General features: G+C 36.7%; 2 protein-coding genes across 2 annotated transcripts; both read left to right on the forward strand.

Annotated features, from left to right (window-relative positions):
- Nucleotides 1-1,191: 1,191 nt before the first annotated feature.
- LOC127671215 (olfactory receptor 6C68) lies at nucleotides 1,192-2,130 on the forward strand. Its single transcript, XM_052165946.1, has one exon. The coding sequence runs from the start codon at nucleotides 1,192-1,194 to the stop codon at nucleotides 2,128-2,130; it is 939 nt and encodes a 312-aa protein (XP_052021906.1).
- Nucleotides 2,131-15,817: 13,687 nt separating this feature from the next.
- LOC127671224 (olfactory receptor 6C2-like) lies at nucleotides 15,818-16,753 on the forward strand. Its single transcript, XM_052165955.1, has one exon. The coding sequence runs from the start codon at nucleotides 15,818-15,820 to the stop codon at nucleotides 16,751-16,753; it is 936 nt and encodes a 311-aa protein (XP_052021915.1).
- Nucleotides 16,754-18,383: the final 1,630 nt, after the last annotated feature.

Below are 18,383 nucleotides of genomic sequence, written 5' to 3' on the forward strand. Positions count from 1 at the left end.
CCTTTGACTCAATAACCAGTTTAAAAAAAATGTTTGTGAAAATGAAGTAGTCAGACAAGTATAGTCCACTAATGAGAGGACTGTGACTAAGACATAAAACCCTGACCACTGACTTGCCGCTGATTTAGGAGCGCGTGGGCACATACTTTACCTCTTAGTGCCGCAGACTTCCCATTTTCAAGTACATATAGGGCCAGTGAAAGGTCTGCATGCATTTGCTGTACTTTTTCTGTCTCTCTTTTTTTTTTCTGTTTGCTGTTTATTTTGTCTTTTTCTGGTTTGCTTATATGTTATCTTATTGTATCATTATTATTGGTGTTTATTATTATTAGTTATTTTAGATGCTTGTTTGTATTATAAAGAAAGAGAGAACAGGTGTAGAATTAGATGGGTAAAAACAGGAAGCATATGGGAGGAGTTAAGTAGGGAAAACTGTTTTCAAAATCTATTGTATGAAAAAATCTATTTAAATTAAAACATTGTAGACAGATGTCTCAGCGGGTTAAAGGTCCTTGCTACCATGCCTGAAATACTGAGTTAAATACTTGTTGCTCACATGGTAGAGGTAGAGAATTAAGCACCACAAGTTATCTTCTGACCTCTGTATACATGTACTGTGGCATGTGTGTACACGCATACACACAAATAAATGCATACACATATAAATTTAAAAATAAATACTGTGGAAATAATAGGTCTCCATACTTTTCAGGTTAATGTGAGGATTGTGGTAGCACATATATGGCACAGTTAGAATACTGCTTGATGCAGGTCAAAAGATTTATATTTGTTTAATTGTTAATGAGTTAAGTCACCAGAAGATATGGAGTGGTACATTTCGAGTGAACAAGATTAGAAGCTAGAAAATAACAATTTAAAAACTAACTGAAGCAAAGGAGAAAGGAAGGGTGTAGTTTGTAGTGAGAATATTTTTGTAGCTTGTTTTAATTTCCTTCATAATATGTTTTATAAACATGCTATCACCTGCATACCTAACTGAAACCATAAATACATCTGGACATATAAACACATGTCCTTTCCCTCTGAAATTCTTCATATTAATAAAATGGCACATAAACACATAACTGAATCCTTATGAGAATGCCCATTAATAATGATTTGTCATTGTGTTCTACAGTCCAAGTCTCTCTGACATTAACATTTAGGTTTGGAAATTTTCTGGTGTTGACAATGAGAAACCACACTTCAATTACAACATTCATCCTCCTGGGACTCACCGATGATCCTCAGCTTCAGGTCTTACTTTTTATTTTTCTATTTATCACCTACCTACTGAGTGTAACTGGTAATTTAACTATCATTACCCTCACTACAGTGGATCCCTACCTTAAAACTCCCATGTATTTCTTCCTCCAAAATTTCTCTTTCCTAGAAATCTCATTTACAAGTGCTTGTGTCCCAAGATTCTTATACAGTATTTCAACTGGAGACAGAACAATTACATACAATGCATGTGCAACTCAACTATTTTTTACAGATCTCTTTGGGGTGACTGAATTTTTTCTTCTGGCTATCATGTCATATGATCGCTACGTGGCCATCTGTAAACCTTTGCATTATATGACCATCATGAGCAACAAGGTGTGCAGAACAATGGTTATCTCTTGTTGGACAGCAGCCTTCATGGTCATCCTCCCACCCCTGAGTTTGGGTTTACACCTGGAATTCTGTAACTCTAATATCATTGATCATTTTGGATGTGATGCCAACCCTATTCTGAAAATATCATGCTCAGACACGTGGTTAATCGAGCAGATGGTAATAGGCTCCGCAGTATTGACCTTCATCATTACTCTTCTGTGTGTAGTCTGTTCGTACATATACATCATAAGGACAGTTCTAAAATTCCCTTCTGTTCAGCAAAAGAGAAAAGCCTTCTCCACTTGTTCTTCCCACATGATTGTGGTTTCCATCACCTATGGCAGCTGCATCTTCATCTACATCAAGCCTTCTGCAAAAGAAGAGGTAACCATTAATAAAGGTGTGTCCTTGCTAATTTCCTCCATATCGCCCATGCTGAACCCTTTCATATATACTCTGAGGAACAAGCAAGTTAAACAAGCTTCTCATGACTTGCTTAAGAAAATTGCGTTTCTCTTAAAGAGGTGAAGTGTGCCTACGTTGACTAATTAAAGCAACATCTCTCCTAATCTTTTTTTATTACAAATAACAAGCTTTATACTTTCTTAGGCTACAGGTAATCATGTTGACCTCTTATGGTTTTGGTTGGTTGTGGTGTTTTTGATGTTGTTGCTCCTGCTATTTGTTTTAGATGTTTGTTTGTTTGTTTAATTTTTTTGAGACAGGATCTCTCTATGTAGCCATGGTTGGCTTTGAACTCACAGAGATCTGCCTGACTCTGCCTCCAGAATGGCAGGATTAAAGACATATACGACATATACAACTGTACCCCGTCCCTTTTAGTCATTAATTTTCTACTCATCCAATTACTGAGAAACTAAATACTGAGACATGTGATACATAAAAATGTGTCACTTTTAATTCTTTTCCTTTTTAAATTTTGTAATTACATTTATGTACAGAAAACTTAGTGTACATTTAACTGAATTTAGTGGCCAGTTCTTTAGCCTTTGCCTTTTCCAACTTGGCAATGTGAGCCACAGACTTAGGACCCAGGACAATGCCTCCAGGATGATGCGAATCTCGTCATATATGTCATTATGATTGGTCCTGATAGCTCCCACTAGCTTAGCCAAAGCGCCCTTGTCTTCCGAGTTAACCTGTGTGAAAGCAGCAGTGCTGCGTGTCTTCCTGTGGACCAGGCACCCCCGCCTGGCCTTTCCCTTGGTGATGCAGTCGGGCACTCCAATCTTTCGACACAGGGCAGACAGGAAAACCACCAGATCAATGGGGTCTACACCACGGGCAATCACCACCAGCTGAGCCTTCTTGTTCTCCACCAAGGTACTGACTCCTATTCAGAGGACAGGTGGTCTCTTAGTTGGGACGTCCCCTTTGCCAGCAGCTTTCTTCTTATCATGGGCCAATAGCCTTTCTTTGCCTCTTTCTTTGTCTCTGGCCTGTACTTGTGGGCAAGCTTAAGCAGCTGAGTAGCTGTTTGCCTGTCCAGGGCCTGGGTGAGCTGGTTAATGGCAGAAGGTACTTTGAGCCACTTGTAGAGGATGGCTCTTGGCCACTGCAGCAGATGTAGTGGGGCCATTGGACGAAGCGTGTTAGGTCTGTTTTGGGCTGGATGTCCTGCCCAGTGCCAAAGTTCTTGGGCCTTTTCTCAAAGTATTGACGCCCTTCTTTGCCTCTGTTTCTTGATGACTGTGGGGCTAGGGTCACTTTCTTCCTCTTGGCCTTCTTTCCTTTGGGCATCTTGCTTGGCTGCTGGTAAGACACTTTTAATTCATAACCAGAAATTATCACAATAAAATCACATTTCTCTCTTTTCAGATGATTTTCCTTTCCCATCTGTGATAAGGAGTAAAGAAATTCATTTACACAGTTTCTTTGAGAAGTCATTTTTAAGCAAGACCTGAGTTATTCCCCCTATTTTAAAATATGACAGATTTAACTAACAAACTTTTAAATATCTATGGCAAAATGAGAAATTTTAAATAAAAATATTAAAGATGAAGTGTAAACAAATAGTTAAATTTCTTGCACATTTAACATGAAAGGATTGCTCTCATGACTAAGTAGGAAGTTTCTGTGGATCCATTAAAAACAGCTTATTATAAGTTGCAAGAATAAAAGAAATTAACTTTAACTAATATGAAACACACACAACCTCATTATTAAACATAGTTTACAAATAAAAATCTATGATATATATTGTATCCATCACGTTTTGTGAACGTTTTTATTATATCTAAAGATAGAAAGTATTCTAGCATTTACAGTAAATCACGAAGTATAATACACAATTTGCTTGAAGAACTCAAAATAAATATCAAGTGATATATAACCACTTACCTACTTGGTAAAGTATAAGTCAATGAGAAAATTAGGCTGAGGGTGTGGCTGAACAAGAGATCACTTGATTAGCAGTCTTAAAATATTGAGCAATGTGAGTCAAGAATATTTATATTCAAGGCTTTAGAAATGACTCAATAATTAGGAGGACTTATTGCTTTTCCTGAGAACCCAGGTGGCTCACAAACATCTGTGATTCAAGTTTTAGGAGATCAAATGCCTTTGATCTCTCTCTCTCTCTCTCTCTCTCTCTCTCTCTCTCTCTCTTCACACACACACACACACACACACACACTAAAAAAATAAATAAATCTGTAAAGAAAAACAAACTTCACTGACAAATGGATGGAGCTAGAAGTGAGGCATCCCAGATTCAGAAAAATAAATATTATATTTCTTTTCTGTATGTGGATGCTAACTGTAAATCTTTAGGGTGTGTGTGTGTGTGTGTGTGTGTGTGTGTGTGTATGCACGCACACACTTAAATAGGAATACACATAGAAGTCATGAAAATGATAAGTGCCATGGAACCCATGAGCTTTTAACAAATGAGATATATGGTTCAGGTGTATGGAGGGAGAATTGAGAAAAACAAAAAAAGGAAGGTTAAAAGTGGAGGGATATGGGAAGACATGGCAGAAGAGAAAATGTGGAAAGGCATAATCAACACTCAAAGTCTTCTGAAAATGGCAACCTATATTTAGAAGCTTATTAACACACACACACAAATACATATATATATGTATGTATGTATATACGTGTGTGTGTGTGTGTGTGTGTGTGTGTGTTTAAATTAAATCGACAATGGGGCAACAATGCTCCTACTATACACCCCAAGCTAACAAAACTCCCAATGGCAAGTATGGAATACCTCTTTTGTTACTGTTGGTCTCATAGACCCCAAATATTGCATACTGCTGTCAATGCTTTGACTACCTTCCAGAAATAATACCCTATTACTGAACACACAACAGAGTCAAGTCAGAGAACATGAAGAAATGAAACTGGTGCTCACCTGGAAGCTTCATCACTTTTGGCCAGCTGTCATAGTTCTGGAAGGTGCCATGATCGCTATGGTAATCATCACTCTATATCCTTGAGAAGCTACCATAACTTGAAAAGATGTGAGCACTAGTGTAATAGTGGCATGGATGTTATGAGTAACCAACCATTTTCTGGTTGGATTTAAAGCCACTCATGGAACTCATGCCCAGTATTAATGAGTTTGGGTAGATCATGGGTCCTATGAGAGAACCTATTATTACTATTTAATACATATAATATTAAATAAACTACTAAAGTGTTAGACTGAATCCTAAATACTTATTAATTATACCCATAGATAAATTTGTCTCTCAATCCTCATCTGAGAAGCTTGATTTTGTGGCAGATGATGAATGACAAGAGACCCAGATTATGAAGTGCTCAGTCCAAAAAGGTACATCTGTATCATGCCTCCTCACCTCAGAATTCAAGGATCATTACTGAAGAGTAAACAGAAAGATTATAAGACCCAATGGATGGAGATAACAAATCAGTGCTGTTGGAATCTGTTATGTTCCTTGACACATGAGGGCAGTTGTGCATATGAACTGACAGTGGCTGTGCTGTAACTGCATGCCCAAGACCTGCACAAGATCAAGCCAGACAAAAGTCACAGCATGGAAATGGAGGGGTGTCAGGAAGTCTCAGCCCTAGTTGGGAAACTATTGGCAACTGGTGGTTCTAAAAAATAGAAACCCCAAATAGAAACCTTTTGGGTTCATGGATGTGGCCCCAAAAGGCTACTTATGCTTCAGTAGATGGCCCCTACACCCATGCTCATTCTGTGAGCACTAAGTCATATAAATGGACTCAGTCATAAATCACACAATCATCTCAATATATGCAGACAAGAATTTTGACAAAAAATCAGCATACCTTCATGAAAAAGTCTGTACACTAGGAGTGTACAGAACATATCTCAACATAATAAAGGCTACATATGATAAACATTTAGTTAACATGCTAAATGTAGAAAAATCTCTAAATGCTAAACAAAAAATCAGGCACAAGAAAACATTGTCCATTCTCTCCTCTCCTTCTCAATATAGTACTTGAACTATCAGCTAGACAAATATGAAGAATTGTGGAGAATAATCCCAATGGATGGATACATCTACAAAACCCTCCCATGCCTAAGGATCAGGGAACATTGCAGAAGAGGACTGGAAAGATGATAAAAGCCAGAGTCAGGGAGTTTTCTGTGAGAATATGTATCCTAGTAACATCAGAAGCTACATGCATCAAGTCATAACTGGACCTGCCTAAAAAGTAACTGAACAAGAATGACACTACTGAATGTGACAAATAGCACAGGAAAAAGCCCACAAGGCCTCACTCCTACACAAAGAACTATAGGCAACTCAGCAAAACTGGGAGTGGGAGAGGTGGCCCTCACCAGGGAAAAACATACCAATTGGTTGCCCAATGCAAGCTGGGCAGCCCTAAAAATACATATGCAAGTAACATTATATGGACTCAACAAGTCATATTTGGTAAGATGGATGGATAGATAGATAGATAGATAGATGATGGATAGATAGATGATGGATAGATGGATAGATAATGGACAAATGATGAAATGATGAATGGATGGATAGATGGATGAACAGATGGATGATGGAGAGATGGTTTGATAAATAGATGATGGATAAATGAATAGATGGTACATAAATGGATGGATGGATGATAGATGATAGAAAGAGAAAGAAAGAAAGAAAGAAAGAAAGAAAGAAAGAAAGAAAGAAAGAAAGAAAGAAAGAAAGAAAGAAAGAAAGAAAGATAGAAAATAGATAATGGATAGAGGGATAGATGTGAAACACATATACACCTGCAATAACAATTGGTAAAAAAAAAAAAAAAAAAAAAGAGAGAGAGAGAGAGAGAAAGCTCAAGGCGGAAAAAAAAAGGCCATGAATTTTAAGAGTGGAGAAGGGTATATGGGAGGGTTTGAAGGGAGGAGAGAGGATGAAGAAATGTTGTGTTTAAATTATAATCTCAAAAATTTTTAAATAATAATAAATTAAATTTTGGATCATGTGTTTTGTTTCATTTAGAATGAAGAAGGGCACAAGCATTTTATTTTATAATGTATTGCTATGACTTATTTCTAAAAACTCTATAATGGAAAACCTCTAAAATAGAAAAATAGCTGTCAATTTGAGGGTTTCTCTACATTGTACAATTCCATTGCTGTGTATGTAATTTGATATCAAATTGTCTGTTATTCCACACCTAGGTGAATCAAAATTGGAAAAATATTAGGCCAATGAGGCAGGGTGGCACGTGGCCAGATGCAAAGCGATCCACAGGTTCAATCCCACCAGTTCATCTAAGAAAAAGATTCTTGAGTTCTCACCTTGGCCTTTAGGCATCTGGATTTGGAATAATTACAGGTCTAGGCACTGATTTTCTGATTTTGTCTGATTTTTGAAAAAAAAAATGTGTCTCTTACCCTCCACTGTTTTGTTGTTATTGTTATTGTTTATTTGCTTGTTTTTATTGTTGTTGTTTCTTTTTGGTTTTGTTTTGGTTTTGGCCTAAGTTGAAACTCCTTGAAATTCAGAATTCTTTTTTGAAAGGAGGACTTTTCCATGGGGCAAATATAAAATAAGGGCATGTCCAGATGGAAAATAAGGTCATCTTTATCTACCATTTAACATTTTCTCCTCTAACATATAGTTTTTAAATATACCACAAGTGGTTAGATCCCAGACTTGTAAACAGGCTTAATCTTCTCTCATTGAGTGTTTCATTGTAAAAAGAAAAAGTATTCTGATAAATATTACTAAGAATTAAAGTATAATTTTTTAAAAATTAAAATGTTGGCCAGGTGGTGGTGGCACACGCCTTTAATCCCAGCACTTGGGAGGCAAAAGCAGGCAGATTTTGGAGTTCAAGGCCAGCCTGGTCTACAGAGTGAGTTCCAGGAGAGCCAGGGCTACACAGAGAAACCCTGTCACAAAAAAAAAAATTAAAATCTCATTTGTAAATGCAGAATATATGGTTGACACAATTTGCTAAATTAAATTTTTAGTGACACCAGGTGACATCGGGTGGCAAAGCTGTTTCAAACAAGAATTCAGGGTATTCTATGTGATTATACATCTATCCACATAATTTCCTAACATACATCAAACTATTTAATGACCTCCACAGTTTCGGTGATTATCTTTTCAATTATAAACTATGCGTAAGGTCACACATTCCATACCCTAGCCAAAAAGCAACCTTAAGCACATACACAGTTTTCTGTAAATTTCAATATCTTTCAGATGACTTGTTAAACAGTGGTTTTATAAAGTCATAAAGTTAAATTTCTTTTTTATTTCTAAGATTTCTAAAACTTTTCCTCAATTTGTTTGAGCAGTTATTGTAGACTCTTCCTCCTATCTGTTCTCTTGGCTTGAAAAAAGTGACATTTGACAGCTGAATTTTTATCAAGAATATGGGATGGCTTAGGTATCTTCTTTTAACCATTAAATCTATTGTTGAACAATTTTACAAGTATATACAATGCAATCTGATTATACCCATCCTCCACCCTCTCGTATCCTTTTCTGCCCACCCCAATCAAACTTCCTGACCTCTACAAATATTTTGCCAATGTTAATGTCTTTTGTTTTTCTGCAGGGATCAAGTGAAAGGAAAGGCAAAGAGAAAGAGCCAGTGAGGAGGGTATTTTAATATAAAACCTGATACAATTATAAATAGATAGATAGATAGTCAGACAGATGATAGATATCAAAAAGTATTTATACTTAGATACTGCCTTTGAATATATTGATACTTTAATATCTTTGAGTTAAGTTAAATACAATTTTTTGAGAGATCTGAATTGTTAGTCAGTTATTGATTTGTCCTTAGAATGTGACTAATAAAACTGTTGCATCTTATTGTCCCCAAGGACACAAGTCCCAAAGTTGCTGCTGTTTGGTATTCTGCCAAAATTTAGAGACTATTACATTCATTAATCATGTTTGAGTTTGGCCACAAAGGACTCTTCTCTTTATCACCTATATATCTGTTAAAGATGTGCATAATAAAACAACCACCTTTCTTCACAATTTAAAATTGTTTTTGGTCCAGAGGAGTTGGAAATTACCAAAATACTATGAAGATCATTTTATATGCCTTTACTTCAGTTTTAAGACATAATAAATAGGTTACTAAGTTTAGAGTAGAATATAAACTTATGTGAACCTGTTAACCAAAAAGATCATTATCTTTTGCATTCTCTATAGCCATGTACATCTTCGTAAGGTTTGTGCACACAATTGATCACTCACTTTCAGCTTCACCTTTGGGAAAACCAAGATTATAGCACAACTAAAGTCATGATTGCCTTCCAGCAGAGTAAGTATCCCTTATTTTGGTTACTTCCATTTATTTCTCTGTCCATCATTCTATTTTCTTAGCCTCTACAGTAGTCACAATTACTCATTTAAAAATCAGAGGTAGAAAATTTTCAATATCAGCATTGCTAGACAAGAAAACATATATTTATGGTGTCATTTTCTGTTCCACACAAATTAAAAATGAAGGAATAGGATTCATTGGAAATAATTTATACATGCATCCTCAGGAAGAATATGGCAATATCTTGTTCACTCCATCTGTCTTAATTATTTAATCTGTACCAACCACATCACAGATTTCAAAAAAAAATCCTCTAATAAATCAATAAATCCATGAGTACTCTTTCAGAAAGGGTAATTTCAGAGGCAAACAGAAGTGGCCCACAATGACACTTTCACCAACCTGTATACAAATGGAAATTGTGATATCCTTCATGAGATCTCCAAAATATTTGCAATATTGTCACTTGTAACTACTGAGCTCATAAAAAGTGAACTTGAAATCCTCAACACTGAAAATATACCTAACCTGAATTGATTGATCAGAACATTCATTCCATATATAGGTTCAAAGAGGAAAAGACACTACTCATCAGACTAGAAAGATGGTTTTCAAATCTGTACGTCTTCTATAAGTTAGGATACAACATGAAAAGCTAAGAGCAGAATTTTCATGTTTGGTCTAAATTCCCAAATGATCTTGTCTAAAAGAATACTATATTGATCCTATTGAAGAATATCTGATTTTCAAATAATTATTTCTTCCCCTGTGCTTGAATTATTTCTCTTCCTCTGTAGGTCTTTCACTTGTAACAAGTCTTAATCCAACAACTTTAAGAAAATAGATTTCTTTCAGAGTGTATTTGTAACAAATAAGAAATTTGTGCTGGAGCAACTATTTTTATTAGAAACATTTTCAAGCTTGGAGTAGAAAGAAAGAGAACTCTTTATTTTTTTTTTTTAGAATAGAGTTTATTCAGGACATGGAGAGGGGAGCTCAGAGGGTGGTAGAGACAATGAAAGGCAGAGAGAGAGAGAGAGAGTAGAGGAATAGAGGCTGGCCATGAGCACATGGAGAGAGAGTGAGAGAGTGGGGAGGGGAATGGGGAGAGAAGGAATGGGCGAGAGGACAGAGGGAGAGGAAGAAGGCAAGAGTGAAAAGAGAACTCTTTATTTACAAAATAAATTTAATAGACTAACTTTTTCCCCTTACACATTTGGAAAGGTTACTTACTCATAATGCTTGGACTTAAGATGAAGTGTTTCTGATTGCACTGATAAAAGTGAAAGAAATTGAAAACATGTTTTGAGAAATAAATATATAATCCTACTGACACAGGCCATAAATTGCAGAAGCCTAGCTCCTCCTCTTGTTAATTCAATAGTAGATCATAGGTTACCAGAGGCACCAAATTTTCTCATCTATTATCAAGATTACAAGAACAAAAACATAGTATAAACAGTGGCCATTGGTTACTGATGTCATACATTATCATAAATGTTAGAGCAAGTTTCAGAGCATAAGAAGAAAACAGAAGGAATCAGAATACAAAGGAAAGAAATTCAAGATATTGGACTAACATACTATCAAAGAACTGTATTAATATTGAAGAGATTTCTGAACTCCTGTGTTCATTTTGTTATAGTGGGTTGGTCTAATGCCACTTGTATTAATGTGAATTTGGGGCCCCCAAGACTGGTTACCCCAAAGACAAGAGAGTCCGCACATAAGACACTGAGTGGCCTTTCTCCCGGTTAATTGTGATTGGTAAATAAAGATCCCAATAGCCAATAGCTAGGCAGAAGAGACATGGGTGGGGTTGAAGTTTTGCAGGCTTGGTGCAAAGAGGACAACAAGCAAGGAAGGAGAAGGAGGAAGCCGCGTGGAATTAAGGAAGAACATGCAGGAGAGGAGAAAGAAAAAGCTAGCCTGGGTTAGCTGAGCCATAAAATAGCGTGACCCTAACCGCTGCCCAACTGGAGTTAAGAGCAGCCCAGATAGAATGTAGTAAATAGTAATAACTTGGGATTATCGATAGGAAAGTAGATTCTAACAGCATTGAGGGTACGCAGCTGCCCAGCTATTTTGCTGTTTAGGGTATATTCTAAATATAAAGCCTGGGAGTATATCTTTGTCCCTGGAACTTAATAAACAAAGGAGGGGTAGGAAGCCTGTGTCAGGATTTTTAATATTGTTTATGACATTTGTCATCATTAGCAATACCCAAGCAATAAAACTAAGTGCCCATCAAAAGACAAACAAATAAAAATGAAGTATGTATGCCAAATAAAATTGTATAAGCTTCAATAAGAAGGAAATTCTCCCATTTGTAATAACGTATGTGGAACAAGAGGACATTATACTAATTGAAATGAACCAACTACAAGAATATACAATGTGGTAGTTTTCAATTTTATTATGATGGGAAAAATTTTATATAATCAGATGTGGGATATATGGACCACATAGCAATTTTCATTTGTTTTAGCGTTTTATGAAACACCAGCATTTTAATTGTCTTATGAAAATAATTTTAATATTACTCATTAGTTTTTTTTATTATTTACTTTACATCCCGACTATAGCTTCACCTCCATCCTTCCCTCCCAGGCCCTCCCTTTCACCTCACCAACCTGCCATTCTCCTGTCTTCCCTTTTTCCTCAGAAAAGGCTCAGAAAAAAAAGGGAGGCCTCCCATGGATATCAGCCTGCTTTGGCATATCAAGTTGCAGTAGGACTCGGATCATCTCCTATTATGGCTAGATATGGCAGCCCAGTAGGAAGAAAGAGATCTAAAGGTGGGCAACAGTCAGGTACAGCTCCTGCTCCTACTGTTAGGAGTCCCATATGAAGACCCAGCTTCAGAACTAATACATATATAAGTGCCAAGGCTTACATCTGTCCCACGCATGCTCTCTAGTTGATGATTCAATCTCTGTGGGCCTTTATTGACCTAGGTTAGTTGATTCTATGATTTCTAGTGGTGTTCTTGAAATCTCTGACTCCTTCAATCCTTCATCTCCCTCTTCCACAAGATTCCCTGAGCTCCATCTAATGCTTGGTTGTGGGTCTCTGCATCCATTCCCATCAGCTGCTGGATGATTCCTCTCAGGTGACAGTCATGCTAGGTGCCATTTTGGAAGTATAGCAGAATATCATTAATATTGTCAGGGTGGGCTGTCTCTCATGGCATGGTTCTCAAGGTGGACCAGTCATTTGTTGGCGATTTCCTCCATTTCTGCTCCATCTTTACACCTGCACACTTTGTTGGCAGGAGAAATTGTAGGTCTCAGGCTTTGTGGCTGGGTTGGTGTACCCATCCCTCCATTAGAAGTCTTTTCCTGCTCTAGATGGCCATTTCAGGCTCCATATCCCCCATTGCTAGGAGATTTAGCAAGCATTACCCTCACAAATACCTGGTAATTTCTATTGTCCTAGGTTTCTAGTTAATCCTAGAGATATCCCCCAACACCCATTCAAGTTCTATCTCCCTGTACTCACTCCTTCCATTCTCCCATTCTTGATCCTTCATGCTCCCCTCCACAACCCCTCCCTACCCAGTTTCCTCCTTCCATCTACCCCTATGTCTAGTTTATTTTCACTTCTCAGTGAAGTTAGAGCATCCTCCTTCTTACTTAGCTTCTTTGGCTCAAGGATGGCTATCCTGTAATTTATGACTAATATCCACTTATAAGTGAGTACGTACCATGTATGTCTTTCAGAGTCTGGGTTACCTCACTGTCATAGTCAGGGTTCTCTAGCGTTACAGAACTTATGGATGTCCTAGTTTTTAATAGCTGAGTAGTACTCTATTGTGTAAATTAACCACATTTTCTGTATCCATTATTCTGTCGTGGAACATCTGAGATGCTTGCAACTTCTGTATATCACAAATAAGGCCACTATGAACATAGTAGAACATGTGCCCCTGTGGCAGGATGGGGCATCTTTTGGTTATATTTCCAAGAGTGATATTTCTGTGTCTTCAGGTAGATCTATTTCCAATTTTCTGAGGAAACTCCAGATTGATTTCCAGAATAGCTATACCAGTTTGTAATACCACTAGCAATGGAGGAGTATTCCTCTTTCTCCACATCCTCTCCAACATGTGTTGTCACCTGAGGTTTTGATCTTAGCCATTCTGATTGATGTAAGTTGGAATCTCAGGGTTATTTTGATTTATATTTTTCTGACCACTAAAGACTTTAAACATTTCTGTAGGTGCTTCTCAGCCATTCGAGATTCCTCTGTTGTGAATTCTCAGTTTAGTTCTATAGTCCTTTTTTGATTAAGTTGTTAGGTTTTTTGGTAATTAGCATCTTGAGTTCCTTATATATTTTAAATATTAGTCCTCTATTGAATGTAGGGTTAGTGAAGCTTTTTTTCTCAATCTGTAGGTTGCCAATTTGTCTTATTGACTATATCCTTTGACTTACATAAGCTTTCCAGTTTCATGAAGTCCCATTTATCAATTTTTGGTCTTAGAGCCTGAGTCATTGGAGTTCTGTTTAGGAAATTTTCCACTGTGCAAATGAACTTGAGGCTCTTTCCTTCTTTCTCTCCTATTAGATTCAGTGTATCTAGTTTTGTGTTGAGGTCCTTGATTCACTTGGACTTGAGCTTTGTGCAAGGACACAAATATGGTCTATTTTCATTTTTGTACATACAGATAGCCAGTTAGACCAGCACCATTTATTAAAGATGCTTTCTTTTTTCCCTTGTATATTTTAGACTTTGTTGTCAAAGATCAAGTGTTCATAAGTGTATGGTTTTACTTCTGGATCTTCATTTCTATTCCATTGATCAATGTGTCTGTCTCTGTACCAATATCATGCAGTTTTTTTCACTATTGCTCTATAGTATAGCTTGAGGTCAGAGATAGTGATTTCCCCAGAAGTTCTTTTATGGTTAAGAATTGTTTTTGCTATTCTGGGTTTTGTGCTTTTGCAGATGAATTTGAGAATTGCTCTTTTCTGAAGTATTGTGTTGGGATTTTGATCGGGATTGCGTTGAATCTGTAGATTGCTTTTGGCAGAATGGTCATTTTTACCATTGGTTAAGTCTACCAATCCATGAGCATGGGAGAGCTCTCCATTTTCTGAGATCTCCTTCAGTTTCTTTCTTGAGAGACTTGAAGTTATTGTCATACAGATCTTTCACTTGTTTCGTTAGAGTTACCCCAAAATATTTTATATTTTTGTGGCTATTGTGAAGGGTTTTGTCATTTATAATAAAGGATTAAGATCATCTCAAACTAAAACAAGGCTGATCCAAAACAAGATGACAAGGATATGGCTCTTTAAATATGTCAGCATACTTCTAATTACCTGAATCAAAATTATCACAATATAATGAATACAGAGAGGAAATATGCTACTATTGAATGTGTTTAAAAATGAATATAGGCAACTTCACTTTAGAATTTTAATATCAAAAAGATAGTTTTTATTGAAATCCTTGTGGCAAAAATAAAGAAAAATTTTTCAATGTCTAGAGAATATTAAATTTGCAGCTAGTTGGAGGGCACTAGTGTTTTCATCACAAAAATCAAATAATCAGGTGATTCTGTTTCACGCTTCCACTTAAAACCTGGGAAAACAATTCCTTGTAAGAGCCTGTCTTAGAAATCATAAAATGGTACATAGATATCCTATTGTGGCATTCAGAGGAAAATAAAATCAACACTAATTATCACATATACAAAATATATAAGATATATTAAAATATGCATTAATCTGTCAAAAACACTCTAAACGCAACACATCTAAGTGCAGCCATTTATGAGGGGATATTGCAACAGATATGTTTCATACATAGGCATAGTTGTTCTGGAACTCACTGTGTAGATTAGCCTGGCCTCTAAATTACAGAAATCTACCTATCTCTGCCTCCCAACTGCCAGGATAGTATGTGACACCACACCCTATGACCTAAATGAAACTTTAATAAGCCACAGTAAAAATTACTTTAAACATAGTAAATAGTCTGTACCTGCACAAGTATTTATCAGCTAATAACTAATATTAACGATGAACATAATAAGATTATCTTAACAGAATACTTTTCATTTTTTTTATTATTTCTCTTTTAAAACCTTTTCTAGGAAAAGAAGTTAGGGAAAGGCAGAGTGTTAGACCAAAAGAAATTAATTTAAAGGGACATTTTGTGGAATGATGTTTATAAGATTATATGTCAAACTGATATTAATTACAGATAGATTGTAGGGACATAAGAATAGCAGTATGGAATGTGTGATTCAAATACAAGCTATGTGTGACACAAAGAAGTGTTCAAACATCAGCTTGTACTGTGTGCTTGCTTTTCCACTAACCATGGTAATATGGGAATGGCACTAATGTTAAATTGTCTCAAGATTGGAAGCTGACTCAACTCTGAGGTTTTATAAACTCTTTCTTATCTTTCAACCAGATCGGACAAGAGACAATGATCAAGAATGAGAAACCGAACAGTAACAACCTTCATTTTGCTGGGTCTCACAGATGACATTCGGCTGCAAATTCTGCTTTTTATCTTTCTGCTCCTTTCTTACATGTTGAGTTTGTCTGGCAACCTAACCATCATCACCCTCACTCTGATTGACCCCCATCTTAAAACACCTATGTATATTTTCCTCAAAAATTTCTCCTTCTTGGAAATTTCACTCACAACTGCTTGTATTCCCAGATTTCTATACAGTATATCATCTGGGGACAAGTCCATTACCTATATTGCTTGTGTCAGTCAACTGTTGTTTATAGATCTATTTGCAGTTACAGAATTTTTTCTCCTGGCTATCATGTCCTATGATCGCTATGTGGCCATCTGTAAACCTCTGCACTACATGACCATCATGAATAGCAGAGTCTGCAAGAAATTCATCTTCTTCTGTTGGGTAGCAGCTCTGATCATCATTCTCCCGCCAATTAGTCTAGGCTTGGGCCTGGAATTCTGTGATTCAGATATTGTTGATCATTTTTGTTGTGATGCAGCTCCACTTCTGAAAATCTCTTGTTCAGACACATGGCTGATAGAACAGATGGTGATAGTTGGCGCTGTGATGACATTCATCATCACCTTTGTGTGTGTTGTCCTTTCCTATGTTTATATCATCAAGACCATTCTGAGATTTCCCTCTGCCAAGCAAAGGAAAAAGGCCTTTTCCACCTGTTCTTCCCACATGATTGTTGTTTCTATTACTTACGGTAGCTGCATCTTCATTTATGTCAAACCTTCATCCAAAGATGATGTAGCTATCAATAAAGGGATTTCACTTATTATCATATCAATTTCACCAATGTTGAATCCCTTTATTTATGCACTGAGAAACAAGCAAGTAAAACAAGCTTTCAATTACTCAATTAAAAAAATTGCACTCCTCTCAAAGATATAAAAAAAAATAAAAAATATTAAATTTAAAGAAAAATGAATGAATGCAAAATCTGAAGCTTTATAATAGCATTACTGTATCCTTGTTTTTCAACCTTCATATACTCATACTTTCTTCTTAAACTTGCATACTATAAACATGACTATCTTGATTCAAACCAAATTTTTCAAATATGTTTAGTTTTGCAGTCAACCTAAAATTGTTGTATGACTGTTATCCATGGAAACACAATAAATTGTGGTTTTCTACCATACTTTGCACACTTTTAGGTGTGCCTTTTTATTTTACACTGTAGCAAATCAAATGAGTGTGGAAATGATATGTACCACTGATAGGCATGGCCTATAAAAAGTATTCATTAACCATTTGTCACTTAGAAAAAAGATGGCAATTCTTAAATTACTTTCTATGCTTTGTGCTGGTTGTGAATGATCTTATTAATGTTTCCTCTATAACATGCTTTAGGAAAACCTTGCCAATCACTACCAAGTTGAAACCTCCATTAACTCATTTAGGTGAACAAGAAACTGACTGAAATTCTGTCTATTGATCAAGTTTTCATGGAATTTTTCAGTGAGCAGTTAGTTGTTATAGTTAAAACCTAAGATATGACACTCATACATAATGAGAAAATGAATGGAAAACTAAAAACATGAAAATGTATACAAAGTAGTAGAAAATGGTGATAGTTGCTTGATTCCCTGAAAACCTGAGAGCCATGAAAGCCAAGGAATGATGCAAGCAATCTTCACCCTCCTTCTTCTCGTCCAAATGCAATTCTCCACGGTCATTCCAACATACTCTGGCCACTCCTGCTTCTCTGTTCCAGTTCCAAAGGGTCTACAAAGATCCTGGTTACACAGAGTGCTTAATTCCCTCCTCTGTACATGCTTAACCCCACACCTTTGTTCATTCCCAGTCCTTAGTGTCAGTTCCCAATACCTAGAAACACATTCTACCAAGGACACCCAGTAGTGACACATCATAGAATCTCAAAAGTTTTCCCTACTAGGCAACCCACAGCCACCACATTCTCTTAAGGCAACAGAACCCCACCCAACAAACACAACCAGATATCAGCACCTAGAATTACAATTAGCCTAAACCCAGATACCTAGATGCTAGCGTTAAAACACAGTAACAACCAGAATACTATGGCACCAATAGAGTGCATCAGCCTTATTACCATAGGCCCTGAGAAGTGCAATATAGATGCAGAACAAGACAGAACTTCAAATAGGCTTTAAAAACATGTTAGAGGTCCTCAAAGAGTATATGTAAACATCCATCAATGAAATGTATGAAAACACAAACAGAATGAAATGAAGAGAGCAATTCAAGAAAGGAAAATGCAAATATGGGTGCTCTCAGTCCCCTGAGCATCATTGTCTAGTTCTGGCTTTGCTCCTCAGTCCAAAGAAGCTTTTCAGGATCCCAAGAGCATCCTGATTCGCCATGGAAACTTTTGGGGCCCCAAAACTAACCAACTTGGAACTCTGCATGACTACCCATCCTAATTGGATCTGCCTGTCACCCCAACTGGGTCTGACTTTGGCACAGCCTACAAAATAGGATCCATCTGTGACACAGCCCACAGAGTAGGGTCTTCCTGAGGCACAGCCAACAGAATAGG

The sequence above is a fragment of the Apodemus sylvaticus genome, chromosome 20, assembly GCF_947179515.1.
Source record: "Apodemus sylvaticus chromosome 20, mApoSyl1.1, whole genome shotgun sequence".
NCBI lineage: Eukaryota > Metazoa > Chordata > Mammalia > Rodentia > Muridae > Apodemus > Apodemus sylvaticus.